At 38.4% G+C, this 25,006-nt stretch overlaps 2 protein-coding genes across 9 annotated transcripts in view; both read right to left on the reverse strand.

Annotated features, from left to right (window-relative positions):
• The window catches only part of EPRS1 (glutamyl-prolyl-tRNA synthetase 1), a 37,443-nt gene extending 26,787 nt beyond the window's left edge, over positions 1 to 10,656 (reverse strand). For all 8 annotated transcript variants that reach the window (XM_021546832.3, XM_021546830.3, XM_085576076.1 and 5 more), the window contains exons 1-5: positions 10,586 to 10,656; positions 8,282 to 8,366; positions 3,753 to 3,852; positions 1,772 to 1,928; positions 494 to 633 (exon numbers count right to left, since the gene is read on the reverse strand). In XM_021546832.3, the coding sequence (XP_021402507.3) occupies positions 494 to 633; positions 1,772 to 1,928; positions 3,753 to 3,852; positions 8,282 to 8,366; positions 10,586 to 10,631 (528 nt within the window). In that variant the 5' untranslated portion in view covers positions 10,632 to 10,656. The remainder of the gene's footprint in view (positions 1 to 493; positions 634 to 1,771; positions 1,929 to 3,752; positions 3,853 to 8,281; positions 8,367 to 10,585) is intronic.
• A 3,125-nt stretch (positions 10,657 to 13,781) lies between these two features.
• BPNT1 (3'(2'), 5'-bisphosphate nucleotidase 1) lies at positions 13,782 to 24,993 on the reverse strand. The gene is made up of 9 exons (XM_021546837.3): positions 24,845 to 24,993; positions 21,616 to 21,740; positions 19,493 to 19,597; positions 19,124 to 19,231; positions 18,535 to 18,583; positions 17,725 to 17,816; positions 16,565 to 16,762; positions 15,594 to 15,699; positions 13,782 to 14,408 (listed from the first exon to the last, which is right to left on the reverse strand). Exons 2-9 carry the CDS (start codon positions 21,730 to 21,732, stop codon positions 14,260 to 14,262), a joined length of 924 nt encoding a protein of 307 aa, XP_021402512.3. The 5' UTR covers positions 21,733 to 21,740; positions 24,845 to 24,993; the 3' UTR covers positions 13,782 to 14,259.
• Positions 24,994 to 25,006: the final 13 nt, after the last annotated feature.

Raw genomic sequence — 25,006 nt, forward strand, 5'->3', positions numbered from 1 at the left:
TCCAGAAGAAAATTAATTCTAGAGTTTCAAGTTATTTTGTCTTCAAATCTTATTCATGACTGAAAAGTCACACCAGGTTGTCTAATTTATTCCATAAAAGGAAACAATTTCAAGTTAGGGTTTTGTATCTTAGCGTTCTTAACCTGAATATGATTAACAAATTCAGTCAACTGAAGACAGCAATCTTTGCAAGTCTATCAGGATCTCAAACTGTCTTTAGAAAATGCAAACGATGTATCTAAAGAGCAGTGCTGATTAAAAGAAGAGATGCCATATTTCAGTTATTCCAATTAAGCACTGGACTAGACAACTCATGCCCTTCTAAATTTGAAATCGACAGCTTCAGCTGTAAAAAAGAGTTTACAAAAGTTTAGTTCATTGTACAACTGCTTACTTTCAGTTTTTAATTCAACAACTTAAAAGAGAAAGAAAACCTTGCAGTGTATTCACAGAAATAAAGCTATTCTCTCCAGAGGATCTGAGTAAACCTTACCATTTTAACCTTTGGTGTACCAGCAGCCCACTTGGCTCCTACTGACTGGAAAGCACGTTGTGCCTCAAGGAAGCTGTACCATCGCTTTGCATGCACAGGAGCTTTGTTTTGTTCTATCTGCTCTTGCCACATACTATTATCTGTTAGAAAACAAAGAAGTTTTCAAACTATTAAATTGTAAAAATAAAATTATTTTTATCAACAGCAGCTTTTTAAGACTAAGAAAAGATGATTTTAAAAATCTACTCGGTCTCTCTTCCGAAGAGATTTAGTCATGGGGACACATGCAAATTAAATAAATTCTCTTCAAACCCAGAATATACTGCATTCCTTCTTGGATTCATCAAGGCAGAAGCTGAGGGGGAACAGTCAACACACATGTTTCTTCGTATCATCCACCTCAAAATTATAGCAACTTTATTTCAAGACAGAAACATAGGATATCCTTTGATTGCGTTTACATCTAATATTTTCTACACTTTATCATAAGTGAAACATGTCAATTGGCATGAAACATGCCAATACCCCCCTTTATATCTGAGGGCTGTGTTCCTTCAATCTAATCTCCAAGGAACACAACTTCATTAGAAGGATTCTGAGGGGGAAAAGGAGAAAAAAAAAAGGATACTCCCTTGAGACTGCTCTTAAGAGCAGCAACTTTGAAAAAATACCAAAAGCTACTACTAGCTTTTAATCTTAATTATGCCCTTTACTTTCAAGTGGAATTGGGTTATACTGAATGGTAGATTGTCACCTATCACCTTTAGATATAGAGCTAAGAGAAAATAAAAACCAAATCCATAAAAACAGACCATCAAAGCTTCTTTAACCTCTAAAGGGTATTTTGCAGAGTAACATCTACCTCTTTTAATAATTCAGTGTAAACACTGAAGAAATTTCCTCTGCTAAGATAATGTCACAAAAAGGTCTATGCATATAATTTATGTTGCACATTTTCATATTGAGGCAACAGGTAATAAAAGATGTTCTTACAATTATTAATACAAAAGAAGTTAGAAACAATTCCACCTAGGGATTACAACTCATCAATTTCCAAATGTAACAGCAATTAAAAAAAGAGAAATCCAGGATTTCCTAAGCTATACTATTGCCATCACTAGTGATGCACAGGTCACAGCAGTGTGCATGACAGTCTGTGACACAGGTAGGAGTCACTACTAGCATCCACAAAAAAGAAAAACTGGGGATTCCTGTTGTATATTGATTATCAATATATTGATATTGCAAGCCAGTGAAACAGAGAACATAAACCAATACCTTTTAGTACAGCCCAGACACACAAATCTGCAAGACTCAGAGAGTTTCCCACCAAGTAGGTCCGTAGAGACAGACAGTGGTTGAGTTCTTGGATGGCTGAAGGGAACTGGCTAGTAGTGGATAACTTTGTAGCACTAAACTCCAGCCAGTGGTCAATCTTGTTTGAAGGGACAAAAGATACTTAAAGTTACTACAGGAATGAGAATTAAGCTTGTAAAATAACTGAATAATATACAATCAATGTAACAGCTGAATAGAAAATATTAACAGGAACATTAGAATTAAATATATCAGATCATTATATATGTTGAAAGAATATTTAAAATAAATTATATTTAAAAATTCACCCAGAATGATACTAAATTATGAAATTTAATTTCTTCCTTCAGCAGTTTGAAAACATCCCCTTCACTGAAGTTATTCCCATTGGTAAAATAATAAGCAGTTCTTAGGTGCTCATCACAAAAGTATATAAAAGTAATCACTGTCCTTTAGCTATTGATATATATTTGTGATCTATTTCCTCTTCCTGGCGCTGCTGCTGGTTAGTAAACCATTTTCCCCTCAGTCCCTATTTTGTCTTCCTCATCTCCTTTTAGATTTGAAGAAATCAAACCCCTGACCTTCACAAGTCCTACTCTCCATTCCTGCAAAAGTCTTTTCCATCTATCTTTGCACATAAGCACAAAAAAAAAAAAAAAAATTAAGAATTAGGGTGGTTAATAATGTAGCCCTGTCTATAAAACAAATCCCTCAATCCTGCAAGAGACGAAGTGTCTCTTCTACTCCTCTGGTCCTATTTCATGTGTAAGCATTCTGCAAGCTGCAATGGGAATCCTTCCAACATTCAAGACAACGTGGCAGGCACAGATGTAATTACAACCACCACAGAATTCAGTTCAGTCATTTTCAGCTACACGCCAAAATATGTGCACCACAAATGCAGCTGTCCCTGTACTTCTCCAAGTACAGTAGTATTTTGGAAAGAGGCGGAAAAGAAGTAGTGTATCAGAAATACCAGCTCTGAAAGTGTGCTTGCTAAGGTCTGGGCTTAACTTAAAAACAAGGGATTTGGACAGAAATTTTAAATAGCCACAAGATAACTTACAACTTTTTAATGCATCACAGGCAAAGTACTAAGACAACACTTCCCTTGAGACCAGCTATGAGGGCTGAAGAGCGATTGAAGAGTGATTACCACTGGCTTCAAGAAGAAAATACCTGAATCAAGTCCTTCAGTCCCTCCCCAAATTTCAGAGGAAATAAATTTCAATTTGTCTGCTAGTTTCAGCTATCAATTTAAAATGCAGCACATAATTGATTATTCCGAGGAGCTAGACCCAGGAAGAGACCGGGGTCAGGATTTTGTCCACCATCCACAGCAAAAACTACTTCAGGATTTCAATGCCACACAGCGTTCTTGGTGTTACACTGAAGTGTTACAGGATAGCAACTGATGGCAACAGAGCTGAGAAAAGTGAGGAGGGAAAATCCCATGTTTTACCTTTCAACCTGAATTATTTTATATTAGTGAGCTGTCCGCTTAGGAATTGCTGTTGCAGGAGTGGGCAAGGGCAACCCTTCCAAAGCTCAGATTTCTTAGTCTTTATATTTTATATAGATTTCTTAGTCTTTATATTTATTTACATGAAGAAGGAAGCTTAGCAAAACAAACCCCTCAGCATCCCACAAAGCTGGAACCTCAGTCTAACAGTAAAATGCAGAACAATAGGCACAAGGTCAAAAAAAAGCCCAACCACAAAACACCCCCCCAAACTTAGGCCAAATGAGAAAAAGGAAAAAGGAAAAAAAAAAAAAATACAAGAGACAAGAGCATGATTCAAGTCCAATCCTGAGCAACCGGGTCTAGTGGAAAGTATCCTGACCCATGGGAAAGAGATGGTCTTTGGGGTTGGGAATAGATGGTCTTTAAGGAACCTTCCAACCCAAACCATATTATGATTCTGTGATTCCTTCTCACCTCAGTGTGTTCCAACAGATTTGAGCCATATAACCCAGCAGAGGCAGCAACTCGAGCCAGGTACCGAGCTATTGAATTCACATCAGTAAATGACACTTGCCTAAAAAAAAGAGAGGGGCAAGGCAATGGTAAATTACTACCTCCAGACAGTTCAACTTTAATTGCACACACAGAGTTGAAACATGTGCAAAGCAAACACAAAATAACTTCCAGGCAAGCCCAACAGGTACCAGGTCACCAGAGTAGAAAAACAAAAATAAAATAAATCTAGCACAAGAATAAATAAGTCCTTGCTTTTCTATCACCAGATAGAACCCTAAGCTTCTAAGCATAAAATAATTTTGTTTAAGCTAAATTAAGACTCTGATTATTCTTTCAAATACTCAAACTTTCTCCATATCTAACAGAATTCATAAGTATAACCTGAGCTACAGATTTTCCATATTATAAGGAGCTAATCACTCTTTGTTTTCTTTTCATAAAAGAAGGATCACTTTGAAGAGGATTCCTAGTGAATCAACAGAAGAATTCAGAGGTCTTCATCATGGTTTTAAGGCTAGCAACAGGGGAAAAAATCCCTGTTTATTTGTTACTTACTTTACTCAATTCACACTTCACAGAAACCATCCCCTGGTGAACAAACCTGCCTGCCTGTATTTGTTTCTTTACCCAGTCTTCTCCAGATAACAGACTAATTTGAATTTTTTGTCTCATTCCCTTATGAAAGTCCTCAACAGACCTGAAGAGGAAAGGCTCTCCAAAGGTAGTATTTCTTTGTTTTCATGTCCCTTTTCTACATTTTGTACAGCATCAAAAAAGCTGCACACTATCAGAAATCTAGCTTCCAGTTCATGTAAGAGAAATTAATATTTATTAAAGAACTCTGGAAGAATGATGCATCAGAAGCATCAGTCTCTGGATAATACTCATCTCTACTTGACAGTCCTATGTAGATGCAGATTGCAAAAACAGAGCTCCAATTGCTTCTAAATCAAGCATTGGTATCAACAAAAGAAGTCCCTGTAAGTGTTCTTTTGAACATTTATTCAATTTAATGGACTGGATGCTATACTCCAACTTGTCCAACCAAAGTTCCACTTCTGTTCTGTCATTGTTTTCTATTTCCTTTTTTACCTACTGTATCCTTTATAAAATTAAAAAAATTCTGATAGCCCTAAAGCTTTGCAAAAATCAATAAAAGTTCTGAAAATTATACAGAGTGCACTTTATATATTAACAATTAGAATGTGTCCCATTTTTAGTAAAAATGGACCAGCCAGTCTCATTAGGTTAATTGCAGTAAAACCTAAGGAATATAGTTCATTGGGAGGGTTTTTTTGGTTTGCTTGTTTTTAATTCTGCTTGCTTTCCAAGCATCTAGGATCCAGTATATATATAGAAGATCCATAAAATATAACTAAAAACAAAAGTCACAGTAGGGTGTTTAAATTCCACCCTACTGTGTAACTGAAAGTGTGCCCTATTCTAATTTCCCACTATCAAATTTTAAGAAAGCTTTTTTAAACTGAGAAAAACAAAACATTTCCAACACATTTTCACTTGAAAATCTGCAAAATGCACTTCTATTGTTTTCACTAGTTCATACCAAAACAAATACCCCTTGATTACTCAAGCAAAACTAAATACATGTATGACATGGGAAAATGTTATTCTGAGTAAAGTCTTACTTATGCTTTAATAGTTGTTATTTTCTTCACAAAAACAAAATACTCCCACCCAAATATCACTAATTGACCTCTATGGAAAAGTTATAAAAGGCTCTTTGAAGCCAGTGCTTGGTAACTCCCAGGCTAAGTAAGGGAGAATGAATAGGGACAATGCAATGTTACAGGCAGAGAGTGGCTATTGAGAGTGACATGAAATGCCACATAATTAAACACCAGGGCAAATGTTTGAGACAAGGGGAAAAAGGGACCAAAAAATAAAAGCTAACACATAACACAAAAAACCCCAAAACACAAATTATTTCCAACCATAATAAAACAACGTTGAACTGATTTGTAAAAGCTTTTGCTTGATCTGCCTAGAAGGAATAACTACTATGAAATGTGCATGGGTTCACCACACAAAAGCTGTACTAAAGCTTGTTTTGACAAGACACAGGTATAGCAAAACTCTCCAAAAAGCCATCAGCACTCAGCAGAGTAGTTTGCTTAGGAGCTATTACTCCACAAAGTTTTGAAGTTAAGTCTTCAAAAAAAAACCTTTAAAATAAAATTCATCATCTCAAATGAGCAATAAACCTTTTAGATAGCTGGCTGACAGCTAAGTTTCAGCTAGTTAGTTGAAAATTTTATCACCAGATTTTAACTGAGCTTCAAAATCAAACCTAGAAGAATCACAAATAAAATGTTGTTTCTTGTTCAAGTGAAGTCATTAGAACTAATGGATTCTCCAAAAAAAAAAATCAAAATCTGAAACATCCCAAGTGATTTTCACATCATGCCAAAACACGATGCTTCAGCAGAACTGATGCCATGAAATCCATTTAGCAAAAGCATTAGTTGAGATACGAGTTCAGCTGATGCCTCTCACATTGCAGATATACTTTTAACAGACTTTAAGGTACAGAATCAATTTTTTAAATTATTGTACAACCAAGTAAGGGAAAATTAATGCAATACTGAGGTCTGGAATAACTTCTTGAACGTAAGCCAATGCCAGGGATAAGAGGACAGTAACACACAAAAATTTCCATCTGATGGGCCCATGATTCTAGATATTATCTACCCGAGACCAAAGTGCAGAAAAAGAGTTTTTGCTTTACATTTCTGACAAGTTCCATTATAGCCAAAATGAGTGGTTTTGCAATGGACAGGAAGAAGGCATGGCAACGCTAAATTATTTAATGAAATAAATATTATTTCAAAGCAAACTATATACATTAAAAACATTCTAAGTGCCACAGGAGCACATCTATGTATAAATACATATATACATACATACATACATATATATATATATGTATATATATGTGTATATATTTTAATATATATATCCATCTACTGCCCAAACAGTCAAAGAAAAACAAAATCTAAACCTAAGGCTATTTAAGGGGAAAGCTTTCTCTGGCAATTAAAAAATATCCAATTAACTTTCTGTTATGTAAGCTGTATCCCACATGTGCAAAACACACACCGAAGATTTTTAAAGCTGTACCAATTAAATCCCAATACAACCTGTCATGTTTCTCTTGCTTTCATTCAAAACCACAGATTCAGCGCTATCACCAGGCACAGCAAAAGACAACATGCAATATCAGATTATGCAAGAACCTCTGAGTTCAGGTCTAACATTTTAAACAGAAAACAATATTTGCAACCAGTAAAACAACCATGACTGAAGGCTGCGAGTCTTCCTGTGCTTTGATTTTCTGCAAATATATGTACATAGTGACAAGCTTATTACCTAAGGTTAGAAGACATGGAAATGCTCAGTTGGTGTTAATTTATGAGGAGCAAGTCTGTAACTGCAAGACAAAATTAAATATATATAGCCATTCTACAGACAAGCAGGTATTCCAGTTTGAGATGCATTGGTGGTTCTAACAGCATCTTCTATGGAATTAGTTCACAAAATTAGAGTTTGTCACCAAGTCTGTGAACTATAGATTCCCCCAATCTTCAAAAAAACAATCAATGTTCAAAAACTAGTTATAATCAGTAATTTCAAATTCATCATGGTGTTACCATACTTCAAATTACAACTGCAATGCTCATGTGTACAAATATGCTCCTTACTGCAGATACTAAATGCCAGAGTTCCCACTGATATGTCAGACAGCAGGATCTCGCCTCTTGATATATCCAGATGTCTTAACTCACATGGAATTGAAGATGACAATGCAGCTTCCCAAAACTAACAGTGTTAGTCCTGCATTTCGGATAGGCATTTGATCTTACTCAGATTGCAGAAACCATCTTCATGTCCCAAACCTGAAGTTATCCATTCCAATGGCAGAGTATTTTTAGAAGGACAGACTACATAAATTTGTCAGATTATTACAAAAATTTCCAATATTCCTTCTACATTGTGCAGATGGATACACGGGTTAGCACTACACAGTTAATTAGTACTTTCCTGACATAACATCATGCCTTTGCTTATACACACACAGGAGGGAGCCTCAAATAATGCCATCTAAACATTCAAATTTCAGTCCACCACACACATACAAATCCAAGAAATCTTATATATCAAACCTCTCTAATGTAAAACAGCTTTGCTGTTGCTAATGCATGGAACCACAAGAAGTCCTAAACAGTAAAATGACTGGTACAGCATAAATATTATACATAGGTACATGTAAATAAAAAGAGTTTTTTCCATAAAGATCTAGTTCAGAATATACTGTAAATGTTTTGCCTGCGCTAGAGACATCAGTGATGAATAAAACTGTTTTTTTTTTCCTTTTCCTCCTACCTCAAAAGGTTACTGTCAATGCTACAACCATGTGATTTTTAAAACTGCTGACCCAAAGGTAGAAGGAGAGATGCAAAGTCACTTACTCGGACACAGAGAGGATGGTTTCTTTGCCTTCTTGCACTGAAATTTCAACATCATTCTTCACATGCTCCACTGTCAGCAGAGCTCCTTGAAATAACAGGAGAAAAAGATACTGAACTTCTTCCAGGAGAGACACCTTTCATAGTTACAACCAACCATTTACATCAGCTATCCACTAGGACCAGGTGACCGAACTGACTCCTTCAAGTGAGAATGTCCAGGGAAACAAAAAAAAAATCAGTGTTCAGTTTCATATGCAAGAGGCTGCTTCTTGGCAATCCTTACAGCTTCAAATTGATAATGTCCAGCACACAGGGATCTGCAGTGAGCTCAGCAATTGATACATATTGCTTCCTAAGGATATGGTAAAAATTAGTCCAGTACCCCAGGATATCAGGAGAATGTAATCAAAAAGCTCTTAATTATTGAACAGTATTACTAATGTACTCCATCCCAGCCTTACACATGCTTTAAAGGAGAAAAATTACTGAATATACCAGCACTTTCTGAACAATGATGAGACTGTTTTTAACCTGATTTAAAGTTTATGAAAAGATTAGCCACTCAAAACCAAGAAACTTTATCCATGTAAAAGCACAGGAAGCGTACATTGGGTTCTCAAAGTAGTCCCCCAGTGACAGCAAAAAATGGTCTCCAGAAAGAAAAGAATTACTGAAGTTTTTAGGCTACACCATTGAGTGGAAGACAGCTCTGACCACATTCCAAGAGGCTTGATGCAAACCTGCTCTGATCTTGAGGCTCTACAGCACAACACAGCAGCTCAAACAAAGCACCGAGCTCACTTGGCTGTGTTTCTGCACTGGCTCTGCTCCAGGCTCAGCCTGCTGAGCACAAGCAGAGGAGCTTGTGTTCTTTAACTTTGCTCAGAAGCACAAAGGCAGCAAGCTTTTGCACAGGCAGAACAAGGACTGTACTCTAGGTGTGGAAAGGCACCTAACCTGTTACAGCCTCCACAGCGTGCTGTGCACTTCACCTCCCCTAGAACAAGGCTCCAGCTACCAAGGCAGATGATACTATAAGCTATTAATACTCTGGCCTAAATACAAACCACTGGAGCTAGGAATTCCCTAGCTCTCACCTCTGCTCAGCTGAAAACCCTTCTTGTGGCATTAAGTCAAGGTTCTTCTTCTCATCCCTCAGCTATCCATCTCTGAAATTCAGGGTGACATCCCTTATGCAATATGTTAGTAACACACGTATTTTAATAACATGCACGGAAATGCTTTGAAAATGACAAGTATTATGTGCACCGAGCTGTGTCATTAACACTGATGACATTAAAAACTACTACACTCTTCCCACTGCACAGCAGACACCATGAAGAGTATGAAGTAAGGATGAGTAAGATGAGTGTGCTTGTCTCCTTCATATAAATCTTTCATCTGTAATATGTAGTATTTCTGACACAATCATGCAATCTCCTGAAATAAACCTCCAGTGCCAGACACCAGCTGTCAAAGAAAGTAAGTCTCCAAAGCCCCTAAAACCTGACATTAATCGTAATTCATATGGCATCGTTTTATTTTCTAGCAAATCGGTATAAACAAGTCTTAGGAGAAATTTTATTTAAAACTTATATGTTTTTATACCTTGAATCAGTAATCATGCAAGTTGTATTCAACTCTGAAATGCATTTGGGAATACCAGCGAGAAAAATAAAGCAATAAAATATGATGAAGAAAATTTATTTTGAACAGCTAAAACGAAATGGAGAAATTTTATGGAAAACATACAAAATATCGTTTCCAGATGGGTGGAAGTTCAATGAAGGAGGTTCTCACATTTTTAAAGGCAAAAAATAACATCGAAGGGCCGTAAGCAACTGAGAACTTCGAGCCAGCTCCCCAGAGGGGAATTTTAGCAGCAGATTAAATGAAAATGAAAGACAGCACAGCGGCAGAGCTGAGGAACAGGCGATGTGAACTCGGGCTGTGCTGAACATTCATCCTCAACGTGCCAAGTCACCCGAGGTTGCAGCCGAGTTCTCGCAGCCCGAGTAGCTGACCAGAGGGACCCGCAGCGGGCACACGGCCCCGGGAAGGACGGCAGGGGTGGGAAGGGGGACGGGAGGGACGGGAAGGACGGGAGGGACGGGAAAAGGACGCGAGGAATGCGAAGGACGCGCACGGCCCCGGTGCCGCCAGCCCGGCCCCGCACGCGGCACGGCCGGCGCCGCATGATGCAACACGGGCGGGAGGGAGGAGGGAGGCGGGGAGGGGACAGAGCCCGCCGGAGCCCGGGCAGCATCGGGGAGCGGGGCGAGGCGAGGCGCGGCCCGCACTTACCGAGCGGGGGGCTGCCCGCGTCCACGGTGAGGCTCAGCGCCGCCATGCCCGCCGCCGCGCCGGAACACAGGGAGGCGGCGGGGCGGGGCGCGCAGCGCCGCCAGCTCGGCACGGCCCGGCGCGGCCCGGCGGCCCCGCAAGGCCCGCCCCGGGGCGGGGCAGCGCCCTCACTTCCGCGGGAGAAGCCGTAGAGGCGGCGGGGCGGGAGGCGTGTGAGGGCGCCCGGTGCGTGTGTGTGCCACCGGCCGGTCCTGCTGGGCCAGGCCGGAGCCCTCGCCGCGATGAGGGATGGGTGCTGGGTGAGGGCTGCCCTGCCCCTCAGCAAACCAGATGCCGGCGCACATTCCCTTAGCTGCTTGTCTGGTGCCAGCCGTGGAGATGCCTCCAGCCCCTTTTCTATCTGTGGCGATCCAAATCGAACAGCGCAACACGCACCGACACGTCCGAGTGCGGTGGTTTCACTCCTCTGGCTTTGTAGGATGTCACTTGTTAAACTCCTGACAAACGTGCGAATTTTGCAGCGGGTCAAATGAGTATTAGAATATCCCGAGTGGGAAGGGACCCGCAAGGATCATTGAGTTCAACTCCTGGCCCTGTGCAATGTGGTCCAAACGCTTTTGAAGTCTGGCAGGCTTGGCACTGTGACCACTTCACTGGAGAGCCTGTCCCAGTGCCCAGCCACCTTCTGGAGCCTTGGAATGAATTACAAAATGCTGCGTCACCCAGTTTTCACAGGAGACTGGCTCAAATTCACTTTGTTGCAAGGACAATGCAGTGTCACTGTGATTTTATTTTTTCCCTTCCCCATCTATTTTATAGATGTTACTGTAGCACTTAATGTGCTCACAGATACATTATCAAATGCTTGATTGGTGAAGCAGTGCTTTTTGTGCAGTGGAGGTAGTGGTATAGCCAGAGCATGACTGCCCATTGCATGCTGGTTTTTAGGTTTGATTCCTGCTGCTGGATTTTTTTTTCAACTTTCCTTACTCTTCTCCTTACTCTTTTCTCCTCTTCTCCTACAGTTTCTGTAAGCATGGAAAGTATTTCCAAATGTTACCATGCGTAAGTATCTTTACAGACCATGCAGAAGCTGATACATACTGTGTGTTCTACTCCCATTCAGATAACTAAATGAGCAGACAGAAATTACAGCAGAATTAGAAAGAAGCTTATCCTGAAGATATTTTCAAACCTATTGCAAGTTTCAAATAAAAATAAGGTTATAGAGGCAATAGATGAAGATTCCTATTGGTGGGTTTTGTTCTTTGTATCTTAATGATTGCATGGAAAGAACGATTAAGGCAGGCCTTTGTGTTGCCTGAGTTGTTCTACATTTTATCTTAACACATTTTGCAGATTCACATGCAGATTTTGATGGGAATGCTACAGCATGCATATCAAAGAATCCTGTGTAAGATAAAGGTGAAAATTATCTAAAACAAGTGGTGAAATCATTGTACTTGTTCTGTGGTTCAAACTTCAGTCACAATCAGTATGTGGAATGACTAAATTGGAATGACTAAATTTATAATGGGCCAAAATATGAAGACGGTTCTAATTAAAGCAGGCTGAATCTGCCTCGCATGCTCTTACCAGTTATGCAATTGAGGAAGAGAAGAAAGGTAGGCTTTAGATCAAGGGATTAGAAGAACACATTGTTCCTATATATGCAGCTCTAATCCAGTGTCATGCTAGAATGAGGTAAATGCTAATCTTGCTAATTTATCTGTAAATGTTAGGCTAAGATGACCTCAACTAAGGAAAAGATTCCTTAGATTGCGTTCCACATGTGCACATGGAGAGACAGGAACACTTTAGCAAGAGATGCCTTTTTGTGGCAAGCTGTTCCTGCTTATTGGAAATAGAGTCAGCTTTAAGCCAGTGAAGTCATATTGGTGATGTGATGGAAAGTATCTAATCTAAGGACTCTAAGTGAAGTTGTTGAATATCTTGTGTGACAACAGAAGAAGTAACTTGAACACACTGTGGAAAACTGAATTTCAAAACTTGCTTCTGTATGGAAAACAACTTTTAGTACCTTGAGGTACACATTTAAAGATAGTTTGTGTGGATGAAGAGTGTAGTAATTTAGAAGACCTAATCTTGTGGGCAGAGAGGAAGTGAGGAAGAGTGCAATGCATCTTGAAGGCTACTTTGGCATTCATCGTGCCAGCAGAGGGTAAGGAAAAAAAATCATGTGGGAGAGCTCAGGGATTCATGTAAGCAAGCAGCTGTGTTCAGACACCCTTTCCTGGCAACCTGACATATGCCACTCTTTTCTCACAAGGAGAACAAGGAGAAACGAGGAGAAACAAAGAGAAAGAAAAGCAAATCTCCGTATTGTCTGTTGAAACTGGCATCTCTCCATGGTATGCCTCAGTATGTGTCAATTGATAGGGAAGTGGAGGCCCTAGGACTCCTTCATTTTAGAGTAAGGGCCTTGAGTCACAACATCTGGAGAAAATAAGTGTCACAGATGCCTTGGTGGTTCAAGAGCGTAATTCCAAAATCCTAAACTCAGCTTGAAGAGACTTCAAAAGAGTTTGTCTAAGTTTCCAATTGTAGTTAGTTATATGTAATTTACTACTGGTTCTTTTGTGTTCAAGTGGACTGGGCAGTTGAATCCTGCTTTCCTAACAGCCACACCTATGGGAAAGCTGACTGAAACAGGATCTCCAGTTTCGAAGTTAATTACAGGTGATCTTGGTCCTGTTCTCTCCCCTCCTCTAACATGTCTGTGTTCCACAGGATGGCGTAGTGGTACTGTCAACTGCCTCAACTCTGGGGCTGTTGGAAAGGCACCTGGTTTATCTCAGAATTTGGACATGGAAAATTTCAAGTTCTGGCATTTCTGTTATTCCCAAATATGCCAAAGTGACCTTGACTTTGGATACCCAAAGTGCTCCAAGACTGCAGTGACATAAACCCTGAAAAAGGCATTTCAAATCATCATAGAGGTGCTAGGAACTCCTTACCCCTGTCATGCTTCCTTGGTTCCCAACTGAGCTGTCCTGGACCCTGCTGTATGCACACTTCACTGATCCTTAATGAATCCAGTGATCCATGAACCCTTATTTGAGATTTCCAGGCCCAGCTGCATTGTGTCCTGCCTCCTTCAAAACTCAGACAACCCAACAAATAGCAGTCTTGGCCATCCCAAAACTCAGTGCAGACCAAATAAAAAACTCAGATGCCCTTCTAAGAATCAACACTGGCAACTTTATAACAAATTGGCTCATCCATCTAGCCAAATGCTTAGTCCATTTGTATTTAAATCAATAACCCTTATTGACAACAAAAACCATTGAGCAAGATCAGGTACATGATTTAACATGATTTTGTGCCCAGAATATGAAGATGATTTTTGGTCTGCAGTGTTATGATTAGCAGTATATTACACTCAGTCATGAGGAAGAAAAAATCCCAAAGAATATAGAAAACAACTACTGAAGAAACATGACTGTTTTGATGTTGTTGTCTCTTCAACACAGCCAAACAATCTGATCCAACAGATACTTAGAGATTCTGTATAATTTTGAAATTATTGAACACCTTACTGAAAGACTTCAGTTCAGATTCTATGAAACAGAATTTCAAGCTCAGTCATCTTCTTCCTTTTTTCCAAGCTCATTTTCTCAGCCTTCCAGGCCAAATGAAGACTCTTCCCTGCTTTAAGGCACTAGAGATTCTTTCACAGTGTTTGGAATACGACTGGCATAGTAGTCATAATTTCTCAAAGTGGCAAGGACCCCAGCTGAATTCATGTGCTTCACCTCCTTGTTATACTGAAATGAATTTCCACGGATATCAGTTATCTTGCCTGCAAAAAAAAAAAAAAAAGAAAAAGAAAAAATATTATAGCAAAAAGGAGTTGGAGTCCATTAGTTCAAGTAAAATAACTAAAAGCAGTCTTTGGTACACATGCCTGTCTTCAGATGTGAAGTATCTTTGGTTCCAGTTTAAGTACAACAGGTTTGATATTGACTAAAATCAAGTAACTAGTGAGTTTATTTTTTTTTTCAACAATACTTAAATTCTTTGTGTCTCAGAAAAAGAAAAACATTTCTCATGGATTACTTAAATGCTTCCTGAATAGCTTTTACATTTGCCATTGACAAGCAGCAAAGAAAAATCCTAAGTTCAAGTAAAAACCAGAGTGACTCTATACCACAAACTAAAAATGTCAAAACACCCCAGCTGGTTTTAAATGAGATTTTAAAAATCACTTAGCAAGAGCAACACAGATCTTTATTCAAGCTAATTTAACCAGGAGCTTCCTACCTACCAAAGCGGCTAAATACAGCATTGTGCTGCCCCAGATTGGTTGGGTTGCTTTGTGCTAGAGCTAACCCTATTTAAAATTATCCCACAGCAGCCTGAACACTACAGGCTGCAGGAGTTTAACAGTGTCATTATAAAGTCTGTTATCCTTGATTGACAGAATTTAGGAATCAAGCTCCATACTTTTAGCATATGATGGTAAAAGGCTTATTAATGTGAAAAGAAGAATTAAAAAGAAGAATTTAAAAAAAAATAGTACTTCAAATCCTTAGTAGTGAGTCTTTTCATAACTTTTCAACCCCATTAGCCCCTAGATAAGTGAAGTGTCTCATGTTGGTTGGAGACCACTAATTCTACTGAATTACATTAATGACAAAATTTTGGAGTTTGTACATCCAGAGAACAACAGCATGATTTGACCTATTTTTGTTTGTTTAAAGAATTCAATGTCCACATATTACATAACATGTTACTAATAATAAAGTACTATACTCAGTTAGTAGGACAATAGATTTTACTGTAGGTAGTAGCCAACAGAAAAAAAAAGGGGCATTTGTTTTGAAAATATTAAAATGAATATCCTCCAAATTTGGGGATCTGGCTTTTTAAATTATGTGACAGTTATTGACACATGTACTGTAATTTTTCTTTCAATGGAAAGCATAACTAACTTCAAATTAATGCAGTTTCACTTATCCTGAAACTCTGAATGCTATTAACTTACCTCCCACAGCATGTAGGATAGCTTCAGGTGCACATGTATCCCACTTCTTGCACCCAGGACTGGCAAATACATAAGCAGATGCTTTGCCTTCTATGAGTTGAATGATCTGTTAAGAGTAGAGTTGCAATCATTGCCAAGAATTTAGGCATTTAGAAATAGGTAGAAATAACACCAGGAAATGGGGATTAAATCTGTTTATTTAAGTACTGATAGCCAGGAAAGGAACACCAGCCATTTCCTTATTACTATTACAAGAAATGTATTAAGATTTACAAGTTATACTGTATCACCAGTCCCAGGTCATTCTTTTTGATTATTATAAATACAGTCTATAGGATGAAAATCTGCTCTCAGTTTCAGAAACAAGAGTTCACTTCTTGTGCAAATACTAAAAAAATAAAGTGGAAAATATATACATGTTGTGTTCATGCCACTCTGGGCCTTGCACGTGCTGGAGAAAAGAGATGAGAGGGTGTGTTTTTGACAGCTATGACAAAACAGCTTTAAAACCTGTACCAAATGAGTGTTCCCTGTACACAGAGAAATTCCAGAAAGGAAATATCACTGTGTGCTTATATTTTTATCCTTTCAAACGTGCTGCTATATAGTTGGAATAAAAGCTGTATTAACACAAAGAGGAGGACATGTCTAATAATTGAGATAAAACTGAATTCCCATTTAGTCATTCTGGTCTTATAACTTTTTATTTTCACCCCTGAAAAACAGACTACTGGGGAAGACAGACCTCAGCCATGACCAGCATGGCTACTGGTACAAATACACCTGTGCCAAATTCTCTCAGCCTCACAGCAGACTGAATGCTAGGAAGAAAAGTTGTCATGGGTAAGGCAGAGGAAATCTCTCCTGTATGTTCATGCAAGTAAGCAAATGATTTCTTTAAAAAGGCTTTTTATTTTTTTTGCCAAAGGTGCCACCTCCCAGTAAAACCAGAAGATCTGGGCCTTTCATACCTTGTTTCCTGCTCCTCCAACTCTGATGACCTGGTCTGGGTTCAAGGCAGTGATGCACTCGTTCACCAGGGCACTGCTGTGGGAGCGGGTGGTAACCACGATGTGTTTGCCAGCAGGGGCTTCTGTCAGCTGGAAGCCAAAGGCACCCATGCCCAGCACTCCCCAGATTGTCCTGCCCAGCACAGCATTAGCTCCTGCCTACAAGAAAGGTACAGAGTGATGGTTAATCACACTGATCAGCAGTTAAAGCACAAAGGGAAAGGGTACCTAGATGCATCTTGGCATATCAGGGAGTATAATATTAATGCTGGGCTGTACATTTAAACAGTGGCACTTAAAAAGAACTACTCAAGAGCCCAAAGTGAAAAATCTCTTTCCCTATAAAGCAATGACATTATTGACCCTTTTCTTATCTGTGACATTGTGGTGGTGCATTACATCTTGCCTCCAGTGACTGACAGATTAATATTAGTATATTTCTGTACTTGGGGCACAATCTGTAATTGAAAGTATACTGTAATTTGAAATATTTTGTGATAAATATCACACAGAACATGATAGCATTACATCAGCTCAAGGGCTTTTTCTTTTAACGCCAATAAGTTTAATTAATCAGGCTGTATCATGAGCTCCCCCAATAATACTGAAATAATCTCCAAATGTGTAAATGCCTGTAGGTTTGCCATCCTGACTTTTACCTGAAGCCTGGCATGATACACTCTAACCCAGCTGTCAGTGACAATTTATGCTTGATTTATTTAGGGCTGCAGATCTATGGCAATTACCACACATTGCAAATGCACCCATTGCAAGGATTTACTAAAGACTAAAGACTGCAACACCACTGACCTGTACTTGTTTTACAGTAGGTACATTATAAGGACTGTAGTAATTTGCGGAGTATATATGTAATATATCCTTTATTAGTGCATTACACCAGCCTCATGATTCAGTATGGTTGCTAATAAGTTCCTGATATTCAGTTCCTGGAAACCAACATTTAAAATTATATATATTTAATTAAAAAACCCCAATAACTTACATTACAACATTAACTCCACTACACGCCACTTTTCAGTTTAAAGTGTGCAAACTGAAATAGCTTAGGAGTAACACTTAGAAATCACACATTGCTTCTAAATAAATCAATGATTTAATACCTCATAGTTGTAATATGGCTGGTTAATAACTCCTGCTATTGCTTTGCCTCCATAGGCAATTCCAATAAGAACCGTTACATGGTCAAGGAGACCTGGACAGAAAAAGCAGGAATGTAGTTATGCTTGAAAAAGAGATCTTAATAAAAACATAAACATTCAGTAAAAGTCCACAAATCAATATGCAGGGTGCTATCTTAAATATGCAAATAGTATTCAAGAGTCTCAGATGTTGATTTAATTTTTTTAGTCATTTAGCCTTGAGCTCTGCTAAAAATGCCCCAGATAGAGTTCTTTTAATACAGCTATGTTATAATTAACACATAATGAGAAGGAAGTTTAAAGATACAACTACACAGCAGTATATGATGACATTCTTCTGTAATTGTGGTGGGACTTTAATGCTGTTAAAAACTAGCAATTTATTGAAAGTTGTACATCTCTCTCCCCACAAAGGGAAAAAAAATCTGCCTAAAAGATTTTACATTAATCAATCTAAAGATGCATTAGGAGGCAAAAGTGAGGTTTCAGCACATTGTTTCTTAGAGGCTTTTCTTTTTTTTCTTTTCTTTCATTTTAATGTCTATTTCTGTGGATAGAAATTGGGCTTTGCTGAAAACAGTTTCTTCCCATGACTGAAGAATTGTGATTTGTGGGAGGATATTCATTTCATTTTGAAAGGACTACAAGTACAGCTGTGGTATTTGGGTTGTTTGAGAGGAAGATGTAAATATAATTGAGCATATTCCTATTTGAAGGGTAGATTTAGTCCTTCAATTCAAAGATATCAAGAGAATTAAAAGAAAATCCAACCTTCAGTGTACTCCTTGGTTCCATCCAAGGGATCAACCCATATTACAAGCTTTAAGAATAAAAAAATAAGGAAAATTAACAAACACAAATAATGTAAATTACCACACAAAGTATATATTTTACTTTATTGTTTTTATTTCCTTAAGGTAGTAAGCAAAAAAAAAAAAAGAGAACCAAAGTTTTAACAGTATTATATGGCTGAAGCCTATAATAGTAATTTACACACAAAAAAAAAAAAGCTTAAATATTGACTGGAATGTCTCAGTAAATGTCCTGATAGAAGTATGAAGGATTAAGCTGAAATGGAAAATGAGATTACTTGGATATGTCCAAACTAGATTCCTGCCAAACTAATTTGAATCACAATTGTAAGAAGCCAATTTCCATTTCCCATTACTGCACACAGGAACACGCAGCATTTGTAGCTCTGGAGGTGTGATTCTCATGACTACATTTTGGTTTTCAAACTAAAAAGAAATACTGGCAACACTGAAAAAAAATCTCTCTTCACTGTACACTCTTAGCTAAAATCAAAAGTAGTATAGATAATGTAAAATATTAAGACACAGATATAGCATTACCACATTACCTCTTCCTCTTTAATTCCTGTGTACTGAGCAGGACAAGGTTTCTTCAGTATTTCTTCACAGTGACCATCTTCAATTAAATCTTCAGTTACATCATCAGTGGGCAGGTCCTAACCAAAGGATTCTCAGAATTATTAGAAAAATGTTTTGGACTCACCTCATTTTGCCTTAGAGCTGTGTATTTCACAGCAGCTTGATAAAGCTAATAAAATGGAAAAGTGAAATGGGATAGAAATACCTTTGTTTGTTGCTTTTTGGGTTGTTTATTTTTTTTTTAATTAAAACTGATATTTTCCTAAACCAAACCAAAACAAATTCTAGTGCAAGCTACAGAAGATAAACTGTCAGTATGAAATTAAGTAGGTACTTACTTCTTCTCCTATGATTGTCACCTTGGGAAACTTCCGTGCCAGGGAAGCACAAATGCTCATTTGTACCAGTCGGTCAGCTTTGGTCTGCAAGTCATTGGGTCCAGCCTGTGCAAGAGTGGATAGGAATTTGAGTACTAAAAAAATACACCAGCACAGTGGCCCATACAGCACTCTGAATATCTACTTGTAATCTAAAGGAAGTCTAATTTGGTAAATCTTCAACCCAGTAAGTGACCTTGTGAGAGGCAGGCTAAAAACTGCAAGAAGCAGAGTTTTCCTGTGCACCCCAGGGCTAAGACACGCTGGTCTGACAGTAGAGCAGTGGATTTGGTGCCCCAAGGTGACATAAAAAAATTACTGCAAGGCTTCCCAATGTTGTATAGCCAAACATATGCTACTACATGTGTTACACTAATGTCTTAAATGCTAATAACCTGCTACATGTGAAAGTGGGTAACTTATTAGCACTTTTTAAACCCTTTAGGTTCAGAGACAGAATTCCAGTGAGAAATCAGTCTGTTAACATTGGAATTTAGAAAGACAGTTTATCTAAGATTTACATCTTAGTTCAATCAAACAAAAATTTTATCTGCTTGTATCGTATTTGCTGACAACATGAAAAATGTTTTATCCAGCTACAGAAATTAGCCATAGGAATGGGATATTCCATTAAGAATCATGTAATGGGTTAATTTTTGCATGCTCAAAACTAGTCTGTCCCTTAGCCAAGTGCTAATTTTATGAAACTTGATATTTTTCTCTGAAATTTCCCTCTCATCCCCTAAAGAATTTGGTTGAAATTGGTCCTGAATTTAGACTCAATAAAATAAATTTATTGCAGAGAATGTCCTCTGTTCCAGGACATGAACCCAATAAAAGAGTACAAGTAGTTCTTCAGTGTAAGAAAGGGTGGACAAAATTGTCTACCTACCAAGTAGGTGAGGAAAAAAAGTACTACAAAGAAAAGCAATATAAATAGAGAGCTTAGAGTTGACCGAGGGAAAGAAAACTCAGGATATCAAGAGAGGAGATGGCTAAAAACTCAAGTGTTCCTAAACTAGATAAATGAACAGAGGATCACTATGTTGAGGGAAAAGGTGGAACATTCCCTTCCCAGATGTTCTAAAGCTTTCAGTAAGGTCACTTGGAATTGGTCTTGGTGTTTGCTGCCTACAGAAAGAGGATGAATGATGAGAAGCAGCACTTCTGTTCCTTTCTGTTCTGCATTTCTTCCCATCAGACTGCAAAACAGAGGCACATGCAGAGGTTCTCTTGCCTTCTTCCTCTTCCTTCAGCAGCCACCTTTGGCAAGAAGCTTGCAGGAATTTCAAGATCTCTAGTCCCTCAAACAGGAACCTCTTCTGTTGTTCATTGCTTTCAATCTAATTTTGTGTGTTTGTAAAAAAATTAAAATTATGTAAAACCAATCTTACTTAGAACCAATATCACCTGTTACTTTTGATAATTTTTGAATAATGTAAATTCCTGCAGTATCTTCAATGTAAAGACCAAAAACAATATAGATATATTTAATGAAGCCCTTAATATTGTAACATATCTGTAAAGCTAGAATTAATTTCCAAAGTTAATTTCACCTATTCCAGTACTGTAGTCAAAACAAAGATCCTGGCTCATCAGTGGAATTTACTAGATTACAGCAAATTAAGAACTTTAATATCTGTTTTCTTTTTAGAATTAAATTTGAATCTCTGAATTTATTTTGAAAACTTTGATTTGCAATAAAAGCTAAGATTTTTTTGTTTTAGGAAATCAAACACTGATTTATTCTAATCCAAAATTCATCAAGGGCACAGTATTTTAAGCTGTACTAAGGATGTTAGAATATAGGTATAGAAATTAACAGGAAATATACCTTGTTATGAATTTTGAGGTGCTATGCAAACCTTGTGTTTTGTGAAGGAAATCAGGATAAAATTATGGTGTTTTGTTTAAATGTACAAATGTTGTTCAGAAGTACTGGTCAAAAGACATTTCTTTAGGGCTGTTTTAATCCTTTAGAAAGGAATATTTGTTGTAGGTGGTGGTGGAGATGGTGAGGGCTGTATTAACCTAACTCAAGATTAACAAGTGAAATTAAACTGGAACAAAGTAAAAGGTAATACCTTCTCCACTATGCCCAGATCTCCTGCAGACATCACATTTCTAACTATTGTTGCAGCTTTTTCTGCAACAGAAAATGCTGAGGCCACTACACGCATGAGGAGAGCTGGAGAAGCCATGCTGAAATCTGAAAAGAAACAAAAGCCAAACTTAAACATTTCTCTCTTTAAAGGAAGAAAAAAGATAAGAGCATTTTACCTTTTATTCCGAACAGATGCAGTTTAAACTGAGTAGGAAGAGGAAAGTGGGTTGCTGCCAGGGAGTGGTAATGAAGCAAGCTTTGGCTTTTTTAAAAACATACAATTAACAAACACAAACATGTAAAGCTTTGTAGACAAGATCTTACAAATACCTAAATTCTGTCTGACAATGATCCTGGTTCTCACTAAGATAGAATGACATTAAAAAAGAACAACAGCAGCAGCAGAAACTCTTATCATAAATATTAAGAAAAAGAAGAATCGACACACAGCATTCATTTTTTGCACACTTTGAACATAATTTCATTTTTTCAGTACTGAACCTACAATTGGTTCATGCCCAGAACACAAGCACAAGACTACCAGGAAGAATGACATCAGCAACTTCACTTACTATTCCCTTTGCTTAACTATAAAACAGGGGTTTGTAGATGGCCAATTGTGCACACCAAGTAGGTTAATGATATGCAGATACTGCAAACTTGTATGCAAAAGCTGAATTTAACTATCTGAATTTAACCATCCTTTCTGTATTTGTTTAACTTCTCCTGATTTCTTTAAGGAAATCAATTTCTATCTTCCTGCCTTCCCTCACCACTCCATGTCCTGTCATTCTTAATATTGCATTTTCTTCCTCATCTGTCCTCCAGCACAAACCAGTGCAATTCACTGGGCCTTCAGTTACCAAGTAGAATAACCATCACCCTTGGAAAGGCTGGCATCCCTCCCAGCTTTTCTTTAGCTCAGGAAAAAGAAGCATTGATAACCACACTGCATTTTTTAAAATGCAAAGCTAATTGCTTTTTATGTTTTCCTATCAGTTGTTTCTTATCTGTTTTCTGTGTAGATGACACACTTTTTGGCTTGGCCTGACACGTATGACACACTTCCAAGGAGACACTTGAGCAGAGCCAGAACAAAATACAGAGGAACTCACTGATCACCACACAAAAGAAGATATATTATGGGGGAAGTGTAAAATAACAATAATATAATAAATATTGCAATTGCAGCAAGTACTGCTTAAGTGGCAATAGGTCATTATAGAACACCTGTCCTTTCTTCCTTGACAAATGAAGTTCATGGCTGTTCACAAAACAGCAATGTCAGAGGTATCAGAATCCCAAATTTAGCTGATTTAAGAACTCTTTGAGCACTTTAGTAACACCATACTTGTATCAGTAAAGTCAAAAGCCCTCTGAGGCTGAAAGAATAGAGTGACTGTGCAAGCACATTCAAAAAGCACAGTTGCTAATGTTAATTATTATTTCCAGCTAATGGGTGGGAGAAAAGTGCATTGGAGTTCTGAGGAACGGCCAAGGTCCATATCCAAAGTAACCTAGGACAGGTAGCAATGGTTACAAAGGAAATTTTGGAAATGCTACCTGTGGCAAAAAGCAGCTCTCAAACAATTGAAGGTTGCAGAGCAAATATGTATCATAACACATGGAAAGCCATATACTGTTTTAAGTCTATACCATCACATGAAACAAGTTAGCAGGAAGGAAAATAGTTTATTCCATAATGAAAATATATGGAATATGAGAATTTCTGAGAAAGGTTTAAAAAGTAGCATATTAGATGGGAAGTTTGGATTAAAGAATTGAAATTAATTATCAGATTAACATAATTAACATTCTTTGCTCAGCTTCTCAAAAAAAAAAGTCATTTGACATTTTACTGTACATTTGATCCTACTTCAAAAAGGAGATTAAAAACTTGTTTTATAGTCTTGACTTATTTTATGTTTGCATAAAATTTCAAAAGACTCAGAAAACAATACAGAAATACTATCTCGCATTCTTGAAGCTCGACCCAAGGTACATTTTTAAGGTACATTTTTCTTGTCCATACTTAGTGCTTACAAATATGCTTTCTGTTGTGAAACCAGAACCTCCTGGCAAACCTTAAATTTAAAATATTTTAATGAAAAAATAAGGTTTATTAAAATAAGCGGAAATTAGAGGTTCAACACCCCTTCCTCATCACTATGGAGTAATCACCTAATGAAATGCAAAGTATTTTATTAGTGCAAAGGTGACTTAGATTTTTTACAGGACTGCATGTCCTGTGTGACACATCTTCTGGTGTATTGGACCTTTTAGATTAGATAAGTGAATACAGTAGTTGCAGTAGCAGTTCTTCACCTCTGTAACTTTTTGATCTCAAGTTAACTTATTTATAGGTTTATGGCACATTCTTTTTGATGAGGGCAATGTCTAATGTATGCTTCCACAAGGCACTTAAGAATATATTGCTTGCTTTGGTAAAAAATAGCTTGACTCCTAGAAAACTGTGCAGTTTACAAATTATCCCTCAAGTTAAATTTAGGTATAATTTTCAAAACACACCTTGTCCTCTAAAGATCTTCTCTTCTTTCTTCTAGCCCAGCAACCCAACTGTTGAATGGTCTCAACAAATCAGTCTATTTTGTTACGTATTAAAATGATTGAGTTCTCTGGTTCTTGTTCTGCTTTTTAATTCTGATGTATGTAAGTACTACAGGCTGATAAGAATTAATTTAGCAAAGCACACATGACAGATTTGTTGATGGTTCTCATTCAGTCTCTTTTACACAAACTTCCATTTTCCAAATTTTTGATTTCACCCGATGAAAGGTGAAAGTGGACATCACACAGAGCATGACCTTAAATCCAATTGTTTCCTGGAACTCTTCAATGCCTAAGCGCCCAGAGCTCCCTATTTCTTTACAACAAACTTCAGCCCACACTGAGTAAAAGATAAACTTTCCATTATATAAGGGAGCAACATTCACCCAGCAGAAGCAGGCTAGGACTCAGGGTAGAAATCCCGCTGCGGTTCACCTACAGACTTCCAAGTGGGAAAAGCCTGCGCTGCCTCACTTCACCAAAGAATTAAAAAAGGGAAACCTGTTCCCGATTCTCTTGCCGCGGTATTCCCGGTGGCAGGGCAGCGCAGCAGAACCGGGAGCGGCGTCCGCGGATGCGCCCAGCGCAGCGCGGCCGGAGGCGCCGCGGCGGGTCGGGGGTGGCAGGAGCAGCCAACTCACCGTGCCTGCTCTCGCTTTTCCCTGGATCTCCGCCGGCAGCGTGCGGGGCGCTCCGAGCCGTCCCCTTGCCGAGGAGGGCCGCACGCCCCAGCGCCGCCGCTCCTCCCCGCAGCGCACCGAGGCTCCTTTAGCGGGGCCTCGCCGCCTCCGCCGCCCCGCCCC

Source organism: Lonchura striata, chromosome 3 (genome assembly GCF_050655825.1).
Source record: "Lonchura striata isolate lonStrDom1 chromosome 3, ASM5065582v1, whole genome shotgun sequence".
Lineage (NCBI taxonomy): Eukaryota > Metazoa > Chordata > Aves > Passeriformes > Estrildidae > Lonchura > Lonchura striata.